Source organism: Anomalospiza imberbis, chromosome 22 (genome assembly GCF_031753505.1).
Source record: "Anomalospiza imberbis isolate Cuckoo-Finch-1a 21T00152 chromosome 22, ASM3175350v1, whole genome shotgun sequence".
In the NCBI taxonomy this organism is placed as follows: Eukaryota; Metazoa; Chordata; class Aves; order Passeriformes; family Viduidae; genus Anomalospiza; species Anomalospiza imberbis.
Window position 1 is genome coordinate 7,413,573 of NC_089702.1, and position 16,231 is coordinate 7,429,803.

General features: G+C 69.0%; 2 protein-coding genes across 2 annotated transcripts in view; both read left to right on the top strand.

The window, feature by feature from the left end:
* The window catches only part of ESYT1 (extended synaptotagmin 1), a 19,058-nt gene extending 8,732 nt beyond the window's left edge, over positions 1-10,326 (top strand). The window contains 14 exon segments of the mRNA XM_068212528.1: positions 1,053-1,310; positions 1,358-1,411; positions 4,030-4,206; positions 5,326-5,408; positions 6,539-6,587; positions 7,335-7,424; positions 8,763-8,858; positions 8,941-9,012; positions 9,096-9,182; positions 9,271-9,462; positions 9,531-9,640; positions 9,748-9,840; positions 9,920-10,051; positions 10,131-10,326. Of these exon segments, the coding sequence (XP_068068629.1) occupies positions 1,053-1,310; positions 1,358-1,411; positions 4,030-4,206; positions 5,326-5,408; positions 6,539-6,587; positions 7,335-7,424; positions 8,763-8,858; positions 8,941-9,012; positions 9,096-9,182; positions 9,271-9,462; positions 9,531-9,640; positions 9,748-9,840; positions 9,920-10,051; positions 10,131-10,311 (1,674 nt within the window). The 3' untranslated portion in view covers positions 10,312-10,326.
* A 1,386-nt stretch (positions 10,327-11,712) lies between these two features.
* Positions 11,713-15,798, top strand: MYL6 (myosin light chain 6). The gene is given in 7 exon segments (XM_068212519.1): positions 11,713-11,841; positions 12,133-12,160; positions 13,885-14,028; positions 14,105-14,190; positions 14,192-14,279; positions 14,962-15,039; positions 15,646-15,798. Coding segments are annotated over 7 exon segments (456 nt in total). The 5' UTR covers positions 11,713-11,838; the 3' UTR covers positions 15,675-15,798.
* Positions 15,799-16,231: the final 433 nt, after the last annotated feature.

The following is a 16,231-nucleotide window of genomic DNA, read 5'->3' on the forward strand; positions in this document are numbered from 1 at the left end:
CCACCGGGAAGCCCACCACATGGGAACCCCCACCACCCCGCCCCTTTCCCCATCTCCCACTCTTCCCCCACTTTTGCCCTTTCCCTCCACATTTCCCCCCTTCCTCCCCTTCCCCTCTTTTTCCCCTTTCTTCCCCAACTTTCCCCTCTTTCCCCCCATTTCCCCCCTTTTCCCCTCTTTTTTCCCCCTTTTCCCCTCTTTATTTCCCCCCTTTTCCCACTTTTTCCCCACTTTTGCCCTTTCCCCCCACATTTCCCCCCTTCCTCCCTTCCCCCCTTTTTCCCCCTTTCTTCCCCAACTTTCCCCCTCTTTCTTCCCCCATTTCCCCCTTTTCCCCTCTTTTTTCCCCCTTTTTCCCCTCTTTTTTCCCCCCTTTTCCCACTTTTTCCCCACTTTTGCCCTTTCCCTCCCACATTTCCCCCCCTTCCTCCCTTCCCCCCTTTTTCCCATTCTTCCCCACCTTTCCCCCCCCTTTCCCCCCTTTTCCCCTCTTTTTTCCCCCTTTTCCCCTCTTTTTTCCCCCCTTTTCCCACTCTTTCCCCACTTTTTGCCCTTTCCCCCCCACATTTCCCCCCCCTTCCTCCCTTCCCCCTCTTTTCCCCTTTCTTCCCCGCCTTTCCCCCTCTTTCTCCCCCCATTTCCCCCCTTTTCCCCTCTTTTTTCCCCCTTTTCCCCTCTTTTTTCCCCCTTTTCCCCTCTTTTTTCCCCCCTTTCCCCCCCCTTTTCCCCCTCTTTCCCCACTTTTGCCCTTTTGCCCCCACTTTTCCCCCTTCCCCACCCCCTTTTCCCCACTTTTTCCCCCCCTTTTCCCCTCTTTTTTCCCCCTTTCCCCCCCCTTTTCCCCCTCTTTCCCCACTTTTGCCCTTTTGCCCCCACTTTTCCCCCCTTCCCCACCCCCTTTCCCCCACTTTTTCCCCCAATTTCCCCCCTCACTCCTCCCCTACCCCTCCGTATTTCCCCCTGCCCCCTTCCCCTCTCCCCCCCGCCGTGTCCCCGCAGTGTCCCCGCAGTGTCCCCGCAGTGTCCCCGCAGTGTCCCCGCTGTCCCCGCAGGTGAAGGACGACCCCCGCCAGGCCCCTCTGGGCTCGCTGTCGCTGCCGCTGTCGCGACTCCTGGAGTCGCCGTCGCTGTCGCTGGCCGAGCCCTTCCCGCTGCAGCGCTCGGGGCCGGGGGCGCGCCTGCACCTCCAGCTGGTGCTGCGGGTGAGGAGGGGGCTCGGGGGGGGTCCCGGGGGAAGGAAGGGGGGGTTTGGGGGGTCTTGCTGACCCCCACCATCCCCCCAGGTGCTGTTCCCGGAGCCCCCGAGCCCGGTGAGGCCACCCCGGGACAAGCGGAGCCCCCCAAAAGTGACATCGAGGGACCCCCCCCAAGACCGAGCCGGGCCAGCCCCGACGCCCGGTTCGGCACCGAGGTGGGGAGGGGTCCTGGGGGAGTCCCGAGGGGGTCCTGGGGGTCAAGGTGGGGGTCCCGAGGGGGTCTTGGGGGGGTCCTGGGGGCCAGGGTGGGAGTCCTGGGGGGATGTTGGGGGGTCCTGGGGGTCCTGGGGGGGTCCTGAGGGTGAGGATGGGGGTCCTGGGGGGGTCCCGAGGGTCAAGGTGGGGGTCCCGAGGGGGTCTTGGGGGGGTCCTGGGAGCCAGGGTGTGAGTCCTGGGGGGTTCTGGGGGGGTCCTGAGGGTGAGGATGGGGTCCTGGGGGGGTCCTGGGGGCCAGGGGGGGAGTCCTGGGGGGATCTTGGGGGGTTCTGGGGGGGTCCTGAGGGTGAGGATGGGGGTCCTGGGGGGGGGTCGGGAGGGGTCCTGGGGGTCAAGATGGGGGTCCCGAGGGGGTCTTGGGGGGGTCCTGGGGGCCAGGGTGGGAGTCCTGGGGGGATTTTGGGGGGTTCTGGGGGGGTCCTGAGGGTGAGGATGGGGGTCCTGGGGGGGGGTCGGGAGGGGTCCTGGGGTCAAGATGGGGGTCCCGAGGGGGTCTTGGGGGGTCCTGGGGGCCAGGGTGGGAGTCCTGGGGGGGTCCTGAGGGGGTTTTGAGGGGGTCCTGGGGGGTTCTGGGGGGGTCCTGAGGGTGAGGATGGGGGTCCTGGGGGGGGTCGGGAGGGGTCCTGGGGTCAAGATGGGGGTCCCGAGGGGGTCTTGGGGGGGTCCTGGGGGCCAGGGTAGGAGTCCTGGGGGGATGTTGGGGGGTCCTGGGGGGTTCTGGGGGGGTCCTGAGGGTGAGGATGGGGGTCCTGGGGGGGGGTCGGGAGGGGTCCTGGGGTCAAGATGGGGGTCCCGAGGGGGTCTTGGGGGGTCCTGGGGGCCAGGGTGGGAGTCCTGGGGGGTCCTGGGGGGTTCTGGGGGGGTCCTGAGGGTGAGGATGGGGGTCCTGGGGGGGGTCGGGAGAGGTCCTGGGGTCAAGATGGGGGTCCCGAGGGGGTCTTGGGGGGGTCCTGGGGGCCAGGGTAGGAGTCCTGGGGGGATGTTGGGGGTCCTGGGGGATCCTGGGGGGTCCTGGGGGTTCTGGGGGGGTCCTGAGGGTGAGGATGGGAGTCCTGGGGGGGTCCCGAGGGGGTCTTGGGGGGGGCCTGGGGGCCAGGGTAGGAGTCCTGGGGGGATCCTGGGGGGTCCTGAGGGGGTTTTGAGGGGGTCCTGGGGGGTTCTGGGGGATCCTGAGGGTGAGGATGGGGGTCCTGGGGGGGGGTCGGGAGAGGTCCTGGGGTCAAGACGGGGGTCTTGGGGGGGTCCTGGGGGGGTCTGGAGGGGTCCCGGGGGTAAGGATGGGGGTCTTGGGAGTCAGGATGGGGTCCCGGGGGGGTTCTGGGGGGTTGAGGGGGGTCAGGATGGGGCTCCTGGGGGGGGGGGGGTCTTTGGGGGTCCTGGGGAAGTCTTGAGGGGTCCTGGGGGGGTCCCGAGGGGTCCTGGGCAGTCGGGAGCAGTCCTGGGGGTCAGGATGGGTGTCCTGGGGGTCTTGGGGGGCTCTGGGGGGGGTCAGGATGGGGCTCAGGGTCTGGGGGGTGTTTTGGGGAGTCTTGGGAAACTGAGGCACGGTCCCGGTGGTCCTGGGAGTGTCCGGGGGCGTCGGTGGCCCCCCGGTGTTCCCGGCGGGGTCCCGGGGGTGTCTCGGTGTTCGTGGTGGTCCCGCGGGGGTTTTGGGGGGGGGTCCCAGGGGATTTCAGGGCTGTCAGTGGCCCCCTGGCCGCTCCCGGTGGTCCCGGTGGTCCTGGGCTGGGGTCCCGGGGGGGTTCAGGGGGTCCCGGTGGTCCCGGGGGGGTTCAGGGGTTTCCGGGGCTGTCAGTGGCCCCTTGGCAGCTCCCGGTGGTCCCGGGGGCGCTCTGGGGGGTCCCGAGGGGGTTCAGGGGTGCCCGAGGATGTCCGGGAGCGTTGGTCGCCCCCCGGCATCTCCCGGTGGTCCCGGGGAGTTCCGGTGGTCCCGGGGGGGTTCGGGGGGGGGTCCCGGGGGGGTTCAGGGGTTTCCGGGGCTGTCAGTGGCCCCTTGGCAGCTCCCGGTGGTCCCGGGGGGTTCAGGGGTGCCCGAGGATGTCCGGGAGTCTTGGTCGCCCCCCAGCATCTCCCGGTGGTCCCGGGGAGTTCAGGGGGTCCCGGGGGGGGGTTCCGGGGGTTCCGGTGGTCCCGGGGGGGTTCGGGGGGGTCCCGGGGGGGTTCAGGGGTGCCCGAGGATGTCCGGGAGCGTTGGTCGCCCCCCGGCATCTCCCGGTGGTCCCGGGGGGTTCAGGGGTGCCCGAGGATGTCCGGGAGCGTTGGTCGCCCCCCGGCATCTCCCGGTGGTCCCGGGGGGTTCAGGGGTGCCCGAGGATGTCCGGGAGCGTTGGTCGCCCCCCGGCATCTCCCGGTGGTCCCGGGGAGTTGAGGGGGTCCCGGGGGGGTTCGGGGGGTTCCGGTGGTCCCGGGGGGGTTCGGGGGGGATCCCGGGGGGGTTCACGGGTTTCCGGGGCTGTCAGTGGCCCCCCGGCAGCTCCCGGTGGTCCCGGGGGGGTTCGGGGGGGGTGCCCGGGGCCGTCGGTCGCCCCCCGGCAGCTCCCGGTGGCCCCGCGTGCAGCGCGTGCTGCGGATCCACCTGCTGGAGGCGGAGGATTTGGTGGCCAAGGACCAGCGGCTCGGGGGGCTCGTGCGGGGCCGCTCGGACCCCTACGCCAAGGTCCGCGCGGGCGGGAGGAGCTTCCGCAGCCGCGTGGTGCGCGAGGAGCTGAACCCGCGCTGGAACGAGAGCTACGAGGTACCGGGAAACTGAGGCACGGCGGGGGGGGGGGGGCTGAGGTACCGGGAAACTGAGGAACGGCGGGGGGGGGGGGGCTGAGGTACCGGGAAACTGAGGAACGGCGGGGGGGGGGGGGCTGAGGTACCGGGAAACTGAGGCACGGCACGGCGAGGGGGGCGGCTGAGGTACCGGGAAACTGAGGAACGGCATGGGGGGGGGCTGAGGTACCGGGAAACTGAGGAACGGCATGGGGGGGGGCTGAGGTACCGGGAAACTGAGGCAGGGCGTGGGGGGGGGGGGCTGAGGTACCGGGAAACTGAGGCACGGCGGGGGGTGGGGGGCTGAGGTACCGGGAAACTGAGGCACGGCACGGAGAAACTGAGGGACGGGGAAACTGAGGCACGGCACGGCGAGGGGGGCGGCTGAGGTACCGGGAAACTGAGGCACGGCACGGGGAGGAAACTGAGGCACGGCAGGGGAAAAGGGGCAGGGCACGGGGGGGAAACTGAGGCACGGCACGGAGAAACTGAGGGACGGGGGGAACTGAAGTACCGGGAAACTGAGGCACGGCACGGGGAAATGAGGGACGGGGAAACTGAGGCACGGCAAGGGGGGGGAAACTGAGGGACAGGGAAACTGAGGCACGGGTGTGGTTCTGGAACGGGAAACTGAGGCACGGCGGGTAAACTGAGGTACCGGGAAACTGAGGTACCGGGAAACTGAGGCATGGGAGGAGGAACTGAGGGAAAGGGGAAACTGAGGCACAGTGAAACTGAGGCACAGCAGGGAAACTGAGGCACAGGGGGTGCTCAGGGGGTCCTGGAAGGGGAAACCGAGGCACGGCAGGGAAACCGAGGCACAGGGGGGGGGCTCAGGGGGTCCTGGAAGGGGAAACCGAGGCACGGCAGGGAAACCGAGGCACAGAGGGGGCTCGGTTGGAAGGGGAAACCGAGGCATGGGAGGATTCTGGAAGGGGAAATTGAGGCACGGGGGGGGGAGGGGGGGGGGGAAACTGAGGCACAGGACGGTTCTGGAAGGGGGAAATTGAGGCGCAGCAGGGAAACTGAGGCAGGGGGAAACTGAGGCACGGTAAGATCGTTGAACACGAAGGATCAATAATTTGAATTTGGCCCCCAGGTGATCGTGGACGACGTCCCGGGGCAGGACGTGGAGTTCGAGCTCTTCGACAAGGACGTGGACAAGGACGATTTCCTGGGCCGGTGGGAATCTGGGGGGGGCGGGTGAATTTTGGGGAGATTCGGGGCGATTTTGGGCTCGAAAAAGATTTTGGGGGGGGGTCTGAGGAGAATTTGGGGGGGTCAAGAGGGGCTTTGGGGGGGTTTGGGGAGGGTTTGGGGGGTTTTTGGGGCGGGGTTGGAGGATTTTGGGGGTGCTTTGGGGGATTTTGGGGGATTTTTGGGAGGTTTTGGGAGCTTGGGGTGGGTTTTTTGGGGAGATTTTGGGGGGATTTTAGGGGATTTGGGGGGTTTGGGGTGGGTTTTGGGGGATTTTGGGGGGTTTTGGGGAGTTTGGGGTGGGTTTTTGGGGATTTTGGGGAATTTGGGGAGTTTGGGGGGGCTTTGGGGGATTTCGGGGGTTTTTGGGGGGTTTTGGGGGGATTTTGGGGAGTTTGGGGGGGGCTTTGGGGGATTTCGGGGGTTTTTGGGGGGTTTTGGGGGATTTTGGGGAGTTTGGGGGGGCTTTGGGGGATTTTGGGGATTTTTGGGGGGTTTTGGGTGGGTTTTTTGGGGAGATTTTGGGGGGATTTTGGGGGATTTGGGGGGTTTGGGGTGGGTTTTTGGGGGACTTTGGGGAGTTTGGGGTGGGTCTTTGGGGGATTTTGGGGGGTTTTGGGGAGTTTGGGGTGGGTTTTTGGGGTGGGATTTTGGGGGGTTTTGGGAGTTTGGGGTGGGTTTTTGGGGGATTTTGGGGGGTTTTGGGGAGTTTGGGGAGTTTGGGATGGGTTTTTTGGGGGGATTTTGGGGGATTTTGGGGGGTTTTGGGGTGTTTGGGGTGGGTTTTTGTGGGGAGTTTGGGGGACTTTGGGGGGTTTTGGGAGTTTGGGGTGGGTTTTTGGGGGATTTTGGGGGATTTTGGAGAGTTTGAGGTTTGGGGTGGGTTTTTGGGGGGGTTTGGGGGGTTTGGGGTGGGTTTTTGGGGATTTTGGGGGGTTTTGGGGAGTTTGGGGTGGGTTTTGGGGGGGATTTTCGGGGATTTTGGGGGGTTTTGGGGAGTTTGGGTGGGGTTTTGGGGGAGGTTTGGGGATTTTTGGGGGGTTTTGGGGGGTTTGGGGTGGGTTTTTTGGGGGATTTTGGGGGATTTTGGGGGGTCTCACCCCGTTCCCCCCCAGGTGCAAGGTGCCCCTGAGGAGGGTCCTGAGCGGCCGCGTCCTGGACGAGGTGGGGGAGGGGCTGGGGGGGGGGGTCACCGAGGGGGGGGGTCTCACCCGGGGGGGGGGGGGGTTATCGGGGGGTGGGGGTCTCACCGATGGGGGGGGGTCACGAAGTGAGGGGGAGTCCCAGGGATGGGGGGGGGTCCCAGCAAGGTGGGTCTCACCTGGGAGGGGTTTAAAAAGGGGGGGGGTCTTACCTTGGGAGGGTCTCAGGAGGGTGGGGGGGGTCTCACGGATTGGGGGGGGCTCACTGAGGGGGGGGTCTCCCAGAGTGGGGGGGGTCTCACTGAGGGGGGGTCCCCAAAGTGGGGGGGGGTCTCACAGAGGGGGGGTCTCCCAAAGTGGGGGTCTCACGGAGGGGGGGTCTCCCAAAGTGGGGGGGGGTCTCCCAAAGTGGGGGGGGTCTCACAGAGGGGGGGTCTCCCAAAGGGGGGGGGTCTCCCAAAGTGGGGGGGGTCTCACTGAGGGGGGGTCTCCCAAAGTGGGGGGGGTCTCACTGAGGGGGGGTCTCCCAAAGTGGGGGGTCTCACAGAGGGGGGGGGGTCTCACGGAGGGGGGGTCTCCCGAAGTGGGGGGGGTCTCACGGAGGGGGGGGGGTCTCACGGAGGGGGGGTCTCCCGAAGTGGGGGGGGTCTCACGGAGGGGGGGTCTCCCGAAGTGGGGGGGGTCTCACGGAGGGGGGGTCTCCCGAATTGGGGGGTCTCACAGAGGGGGGGTCTCCCGAAGGGGGGGGTCTCACGCGGCTCCCCCGCAGTGGCTGCCGCTGCAGGACGTGCGCTCGGGCCGGCTCCACGTGCGCCTGGAGAGCCTGGAGCCGCGGGCGAGCCCCGCCCTGCTCGAGCAGGTACCGACCCCAACCCCATCCCACAGACCCCAACCCCATCCCACAGACCCCAAACCCATCCTAGAGACCCCAAATCCATCCTAGAGGCCCCACATCCCCATCCCACAGACCCCAACCCCATCCTAGAGACCCCAACCCCATCCCACAGACCCCAAATCCATCCTAAAGACCCCAACCCCATCCCACAGACCCCAGACCCATCCTAGAGAACCCAACCCCATCCCAGAGACCCCAAATCCATCCTAGAGACCCCACATCCCCATCCCACAGACCCCAACCCCATCCTAGAGACCCCAACCCCATCCCACAGACCCCAAATCCATCCTAAAGACCCCAACCCCATCCCACAGACCCCAACCCCATCCCAGAGACCCCAAATCCCCTTCCAGGGACCCCAAACCCATCCCACAGACCCCAAACCCATCCACAGACCCCCAAACCCATCCCACAGACCCCAAACGTATCCTACAGACCCCAAACCCATCCCACAGACCCCAAACCCATCCCACAGACCCCAACCCCATTCTAGAGACCCCACATCCCCATCCCACAGACCCCAAACCCATCCCACAGACCCCAAACCCATCTTAGAGACCCCACATCCCCATCTCACAGACCCCAACCCCATCCCACAGACCCCAAATCCCCTTCCAGGGACCCCAAACCCATCCCACAGACCCCAAACCCATCCCACAGACCCCAACCCCATCCTAGAGACCCCACATCCCCATCCCACAGACCCCAAACCCATCCCACAGACCCCACATCCCCATCCCACAGACCCCAAACCCATCCCACAGACCCCAAACCTATCCCATAGACCCCAAATCCCCTTCCAGGGACCCCAAACCCATCCTAGAGACCCCAACCCCATCCTGGAGACCCCAACCCCATCCCACAGACCCCAAACCCATCCCACAGACCTAAATCCCCATCCCACAGACCCCACATCCCCATCCCACAGACCCCAAACCTATCCCATAGACCCCAAATCCCCTTCCAGGGACCCCAAACCCATCCTAGAGACCCCAAACCCACCCCATCCCTTTCCCCCCATCCTCGCCCTCCCGGCGGTCTCCCCGCCCCGGTGCGACCCCCGCCCCGCCCGGTGCGACCACCGGGGGTCTCCCCGCCCCGGTGCGACCCCCGCCCCGCCCCGGTGCGACCCCCGGGGGTCTCCCCGCCCCGGTGCGACCCCCGCCCCGCCCCGGTGCGACCCCCGGGGGTCTCCCCGCCCCGGTGCGACCCCCGCCCCGCCCCGGTGCGACCCCTGCCCCGCCCCGGTGCGACCCCCGGGGGTCTCCCCGCCCCGGTGCGACCCCCGCCCCGCTCCCGCAGGTGCTGCACACCAACAGCCTCCTGCAGCCCGCCCGCGGCGAGGAGCTCTCGGCAGCTCTGCTCTGCGTCTTCCTGGACCGAGCCGCCGACCTGCCGGTGAGAGGAGACCCCCGAGTGTCCCCAGATGTCCCCAAATGTCCCCACATGTCCCCAGCGTGACCCCCGCGGTGTCCCCCAGCTCCGGAAGGGCTCCAAGCCCCCCGCTGCCCTCGCCAGCCTGGCCGTGCGCGATGTCTCCTTCAAGACCAAGGTGAGGCGCGGTGGGGAGGGGGCTCGGGGAGGATTTTTGGGGGGCGTTCGGAGGGTCTCTCACCCCCTGCCGCCCCCCTCCAGACCTGCGCCCCCTCCACGGAGCCCGTGTGGGATGAAGGCTTCTCCTTCCTCATCAAGCGGCCGCACGCCGAGTCGCTGGAGCTGCAGGTCCGGCCCCGTGCCCGGGCCGGGGGTCCCGTCCTGCCGCCCCCCGGGGGTCCCGCGCGGGGGTCGCTGAGCTCCGCTGTGCCCGCAGGTGAAAGACGAAGGCGGGCAAGCCCTGGGCACCTTCAGCTTGCCCCTGGCCCAGCTGCTGGCCCAGGAGGGGCTGGCGATGGACGGCTGGGTGCCGCTGGCCGGGGGCGGCGCCGGCGCTCAGCTCCTGCTGCGGGCGCAGCTCGGGGTGAGTGGGGGTCCCGGGGAGGGGGTGGGGGGCGAGGGGAGACCCGCCCTGACCGCGCCGCTCCCCCGCCAGGTGCTGGTGTCGCAGCAGGTGGAGGAGAGGGCTGCCAGCAGAGTCCCGAGGGGGGGGACATGGAGCCGCGGGAGGAGGAGGAGGAGAAGGGCGCTGAAGATGAGGAGCGCGGGGCGGGGGTGCTGCGCCAGCGCTTGCCCCCGGCGGACAGGTGGGGACAGGGGGGCTCCAACCCCCAATTCCCGAATTCCCAAGGCCCCAAACCGCGGCCGTGAGGCGCGGGGGGGGTTTTGGGGTGCTGACCCCGCGCCCCCGCAGCCGCCCCGAGCCCCCGGAGGGTCCGCGGGTGCAGCTCTCGCTGTGGTACCACCAGGAGCAGCGCAAGCTCGTGGCCATCGTGCACGCCTGCAGGTGAGCATGGGCAGGGGGGGCTCCGGGCGGGGACCCCGGGGGTTGGGACCCCCGAGCTGAGCCCCCGACCCCTCCCCAGGGAGCTGCGGGCAGCGGCCAAGGAGCTGCCGGACCCCTACGTGTCCCTGGTGCTGCTCCCCGACCGCAGCCGCGGCACCAAGCGGAAAACGGGCGTGCAGAAGAGGACCCTGAACCCCGACTTCAACGAGAGGTGAGGGGGGCGCGGGGGGTTCCCGGGGGGGGGTCCCGGGGGGGTCGCAGTGCGGCCCAGCACAGCCCGGTGTGCCCAGGTTCGAGTGGGAGCTGTCCCTGGAGGAAGCGGCGCGGCGCCGGCTGGAGGCCACCATCAAATCCACCCTGTCCTTCGTGACCCGCGAGAAGGAGGCGCTGGGCAAGGTCCGGGGGGGTCCCGGGGGGCTCCTGGGGCGGCTTTGGGGGGCTCTGGGGGTGCCGGGGGAGCCCCCCCCCTGAGCCTTTGGTTCCCCGCAGCTCCAGCTGGACCTGGCACAGGTGGATCTGTCCGAGGGGGAGCCGCACTGGTGAGTGGGGCTGGGGGGGGGGTGTCTATGGGGCTGGGGAGGGGGGTCTATGGGGCTGGGGGGGGGTCTGTGGGGCTGGGGGGGGGTCTGTGGGGTGGGGGGGACTGGGAGGGGTCTGTGGGGTGGGGCTCCCTCCCCGGCACCCCCTCATTTCCCCCCCCCCATACAGGTACGAGCTGCAGGACGAGCGAAGCATCCCCTAAACCTGGGGACCCCCCGGACCCCCCCCCAGTCCCCATGGGGAGGGCGAGGGGGGCCCCGGGACCCCCCCCGGCTGCTGCCGCCCCCCCCCCCCCTCGACCAAAGACGAGCGGGGCCGGGCCCCCCCCCGCGCCCCCCAGACTGTTACGAACCTCGTGCCTTTCACCCCCACCCCGAGCGCCCCCCGGCACCGGGGGGACCCCCGGGGTTGTGTCCCCCCACCACCCCGGGGGACGCTTGTTCGAGCTGCTGCTGCCACCGCCGGGATGTCCCCGGGATGTCACCGCCGGGATGTCCCCGGGATGTCACCGGGATGCCACTGCCGTGATGCCACCACCGTGCCGCCACCGGGATGTCACCGCGCCGCCGCCGCCGCCGCCGCCGCCGCCGCGCCACCCCCTCGCCGCCTTCCGGGGCTGCGTCCCCGTCCCCTCCCCGCGCTAATAAAGGAGGGAGGACACGGCGGTGGCTCCGTGTGGCCTCGGCGGGTGGGGGTGTCCCCTCTGTCACTCCCCCGCGGGTGTCCCCAGCCTGGGGTCCCTGCCGGGCTGTCCCCAAAGCGGGTGCTGCTGGGGGCGGGGGGGTCCTCGGGGTGTCTTTTTTGGGGGTGTCCCCTGAGGGGGTGGGGACCCCTGAGGGCCCTTGAGGTGTCCCTGTGGGTGTCCCCCGTGGGGTCCACTCGCGGGTGACCTCCCTGGGGTGTGGCCGCGGGGTGTCCCCGTGTGATGTCCCCCGTGGGGGGGGTCCCTGTGGGTGTCCCCGTGTGATGTCCCCCGTGGGGGTGTCCCCGTGTGATGTCCCCCGTGGGGGTGTCCCTGTGGGTGTCCCCGTGTGATGTCCCCCGTGGGGGTGTCCCTGTGGGTGTCCCCCGTGGGGGTGTCCCTGTGGGTGTCCCCCCTGTGGGTTCCAGACACCGGGTGACCTCCCTGAGGTGTCCCCTGGGGTCGCGGGTGACCTCCGCGTGTGATGTCCCTCCTCTGGGTGTGGCCCTGGGGTGTCCCCGGGTCACGTCCCCCGTGGGGGGGGTCCCCGGGCGTTGTCCCCCGTGGGGGGGGTGTCCCCCTCGGTCTGGGGTGTCCCCGCGGGGGGTGGGGGTGACAGCTCCGTGCCCATCTATAGCCAAAACATTCCCCGCGGAAAGAGGCGTGTCCCCGCCCTGCCCCGCCCCCTCATGAATAATTAACACCCTCATTACCGCCGTGACGCAGAAGCGCGGTGACGCCCGAGCGCGCAGGAACGGACGGGAGCGGCCGCCGCCATGGTGGGCACCGGGCACCGGCACCGGGCATCGGCACCGGAGCGGGCACCGGGACGGGCACCGGGACGGGCACCGGGCCCGGGACCGGCGGGCGGGGCTGGGGATGCGCGGGCGGGGCGGCGCGGGGGTGCCGGGGTGGGGGTCGCACCGGGGAGAGGTTGGGGCGGGGATGGCGCGGGAGGCACCGGGGGCACCGGGCGGGCACCGAGCGCGGGCGGCCGCTCCATCAGCGGGGCATGGCGCCGCCGGTGCCGCCGCCGCCGGTGCCCGCTGACCGCCGCGCTCTCCCCGCAGTGCGACTTCTCGGAGGAGCAGACCGCGGGTGAGTGACCGGCACCGGGCACCGGGCACCGGGTGCGGAGCCCCCCCAAGCTCGGGGCACGCCGAAGGGACCCCCCCGGCCCGGCCCGGCCCCGCCGCCCCCGGTGCTTCCTGCGCGGCCTCGGGCGGGGCCTTTCCCGGGGCAAAGTCCGGCCCGGGCGGGGCCGTTCGGACCGGGGGATGGGGGGATGCGGGACCGGGGGCTGCCGGAGCGGGGGTGCGGGACCGGGACGGGAACCGGGACAGGAACCGGGACCGGGGGGGGTTCGGGCCCCTCCTGCGCAATTTGCCCTTATATGGGCATGGCGCGCGCTGGCCGCGCATTCCTGCGGGGCGGGGCCGGTGGATTCCTGAGCGCTCCCGGTTCCCCGGGACCCACCGGGCTCCTCCCGGTTCCCCGGGACCCGCCGGGCTCCTCCCGGTCCTCCGGGGTCCATCGGGCGCGGGCAGCATCCCCGAGGGCGGAGGCACAACCTGCATCCCGGCTGGCGTCGGGTTCCACCGGGAAACCGGATCCCACCGGGAAACCGGATCCCACCGGGGAGCGAAATCCGACCCGCGGCCGGAGAGGGGGGGCTCTGAAGGGGTCCGGGGTCCCGGGGATGCGGCTCTGGGGTCCCCGAGGTGTTGGGTGCCGGGGGGGTGGTCCCGGTGTGTCGGGGGTCCCGGAGGTGCTGACGTGGGGGTCCCGGTGTCCCGGGGGATCCCGGCGGTCCCGACTCGGTGGTCACGGTGCCGTGCGGGTCCCGGTGGTTTTGTCACAGGGGGTCCCGGCTGTACTAACACGGGGGTCGGGGTGCCCTGGGGGTGCCGGTGCCCCGGTGGTCACGGCTGTTGAGGGAGGGTCCCGGGGTGTTTGGGGTCCCTGCGGGACTGACAGAAGGCGGGTCCCGGTGGTCCCGGTGCCGTTGACACGGGGCGGGTCCCGGTGGTCCCGGTGCCGTTGACACGGGGTGGGGTCCCGGTGGTCCCGGTGCCGTTGACACGGGGCGGGTCCCGGTGGTCCCGGTGCCGTTGACACGGGGTGGGGTCCCGGTGGTCCCGGTGCCGTTGACACGGGGTGGGGTCCCGGTGCTGCTGCCATGGGGGTCCCGGGGGATTTGGGGTCCCTGGGCCACTGCCCCGGGGCGGGGTCCCGGTGCCCCGATGGTCCCGTGGTGACCCGGGGGTGCTCCTGTGGCCCTGTGATGACCCGGGGCGGGGTCCCGGTGCCCCGGTGGCCCCACATTGACACAGGGAGGGTCCCGGTGGTCCTGGCACTGACCCAGGGAGGGTCCCGGCGCCCCGGTGGTCCCACACTGACCCAGGGGGGTCTCAGTAATCCCGGCGCTGACCCGGGGGGGGTCCCGGTGGCCCCGCACTGACTCAGGGGGGTCCTGGTGCCCCGCACTGACCCGGGGGGTTCCCGGTGGTCCCACACTGACTCAGGGGGGTCCCGGTGCCCCACACTGGCCTGGGGGGTCCCGGTGGTCCGGGGATCCCGGTGGTCCCACACTGACTCAGGGGAGTCCTGGTGGTCCCGTGCTGACCCAGGGGGGGTCCCGGTGGTCCCACACTGACCTGGGGGGTCCCGGTGCCCCGCACTGACCCGGGGGGGGTCCCAGTGGTCCCGTGCTGACCTGGGGGGTCCCGGTGGTCCCGTGCTGACCCGGGGGGGTCCCGGTGGTCCCGTGCTGACCTGGGGGGGTCCCGGTGGTCCCGTGCTGACCCGGGGGGCTCCGGCAGAGTTCAAGGAGGCGTTCCAGCTCTTCGACCGCACGGGCGACGGGAAGATCCTGTACAGCCAGTGCGGGGACGTGATGCGGGCGCTGGGCCAGAACCCCACCAACGCCGAGGTCATGAAGGTGCTGGGCAACCCCAAGAGCGATGGTGAGTGGGGGCATCCCCCCCCTTCCCCACCCCCTCAGCACCCCCAGGACCCCCAGCCACGCTCCCTGTCCCGCAGAGATGAACGTGAAGACGCTGAGCTTCGAGCAGTTCCTGCCCATGATGCAGACCATCGCCAAGAACAAGGACCAGGGCTGCTTCGAGGGACTACGTGGAGGGGCTGAGGGTGTTCGACAAGGAGGGCAACGGCACCGTCATGGGGGCCGAGATCCGCCACGTCCTCGTCACCCTGGGTGAGCCCCCGGGCCCCCTCTGCGAGCCCCCAGACCCCTGGGGTCGCCAGCGGGAAATGGGAAAGGAGAGGGGGGGTCTGCAGGGGTTGGGGGAGGGAGCACCCGAGGTTTGGGACGCCGGGGATTTGGGTGTGGGGTCCTGAGGTCGGGGGGGCCTGAGGGGTCCCAGTGGGATGGGGGTCCTGGAGGTGCTGAGAGTGGGGGGTTTTGGTGCATTGGGGGTCCCAGAGGTGCTGACATTGGGGTGTCCCGGGGTCTTGGTGCTCCTGGAGACACTGATGAAGGGGTCCAGGTGCTCTGGGGGTCTCAGTGCTGCTGACACAGGGGGGGTCTGGGCACCCTGAGGGTCCTGGAGGTCCCTCAGGGGTCCCAGGGGTGCTGCCCGGGTGGGGGTTCAGGTGCCCCGAGGGTCCCAGGGGTGCTGCCAGGGTGGGGGTTTAGGTGCCCCGAGGGTCCCAGGGGTGCTGCCAGGGTGGGGGGTTTAGGTGCCCCCGAGGGTCCCAGGGGTGCTGCCAGGGTGGGGGTTTAGGTGCCCCGAGGGTCCCAGGGGTGCTGCCAGGGGTGTCCTGGTGTCACCAGTCTGAGGCTTGGAGGACCCCCGAAGCCCGGGGTTCCGCAGCCAGCCCTGGGGACCCCCGGAGTGTCCCCCCCAGACCCCCAGGGTGACACGGATGTCCCACAGGTGAGAAGATGACGGAGGAGGAGGTGGAGCAGCTCGTGGCCGGGCACGAGGACAGCAACGGCTGCATCAACTACGAAGGTGAGGGCCGGGGGTCCCGGGGGGGGGTCCCGGGGAAGGGGTCCCGGGGGGGGGGTCCCAGGGGGGTCACCCGCGGCCCCACTCCCTCCCTGACCATCATGTCTCGTTCCTTCCCCCCAGCCTTTGTGCGACACATCTTGTCAGGGTGACGCCGCAGGGGTAACGCCTCCCCCCGCCCCCTCCTCAGTTACTTCCAGTTTTTATTTTTATTTTTTTTTTTCCATTCCTTCCTTTTTTTTTTTTTTTTTTCTTCCTGCCCTGGTGTCTTTTTTTTTTTTTAATTTTTTTTTTCTTTTCAATGCAAGAAAAAAAAAAAAAAAAGGCCGCCTGGTCCTGGTTTGTGCTCTTCACCCCTTGGTGCAGCCCCCCGCCGTGCCCCCCAACCCCCGCATGCCCCTCTGCATGGAGCCCCCCCTCCCCCCTGCGTGCCAGGGTTGGTTTTGGGGAGGGGGCTGCAGGAGCCCCCCCCCGCCCGCGGGGCTGCCGGGTCCTCCCTGCGCTCTTCAGCCGTTTGACTTTTGGTTTTCCTGCCTCTCTCCGGGATTCGGGGTCGGGGGGCCGGCAGACCCCTCCTCACCCGCCCTCCCCTCTCTTTTCTCTCCACAGAGCTGGTCCGGATGGTGCTGAGCGGCTGAAGACCCCCTCCCCATCATTGTGTCCCCCTCTGCCCCCTCCTCACTCAGTTTTGTGCCTTTTCCCCTCATTTTCCTGTCACCGCCACCACATCCCCCCCAAGCCCCCCCCTCAGCCCCACCGGCTAAATTATTGCTCCACAGCATCCAATAAATTCTCAAGGACGGTCGTTGTGCCCCCCTCCCCCAGTGTGTGTGTCCCCCCACCCCAGCTCCAGACAGACCCAGCACCACCAGGCCGCTTCTTCCCGCCCCGGGGACTTGGAATTTTTATTTTTATTGGTTTTTTAAAAAAAGAAACAAAAGGAAAAAAAAAAAACCAAACCAAAAAAAAACAAAACAAAACCAAAAAAGGGAGGAGGAGGAGGAGGAGGAGCTGGGAGGGGAATTCGTGGGGGGGTTTTTGGAGGGGGGGGAAAATGCCCATGTGCCAGGTGGGATCGGAGCTGTCTCATAAATAACCGGGGGGAGCAGGGGCCCGGCCCCCCCGGGAGACCAACACTTAAATAAAATCTGGGACAATCATAAAAAAATACCAAAGCTGGGGGCGGAGGAGGGCG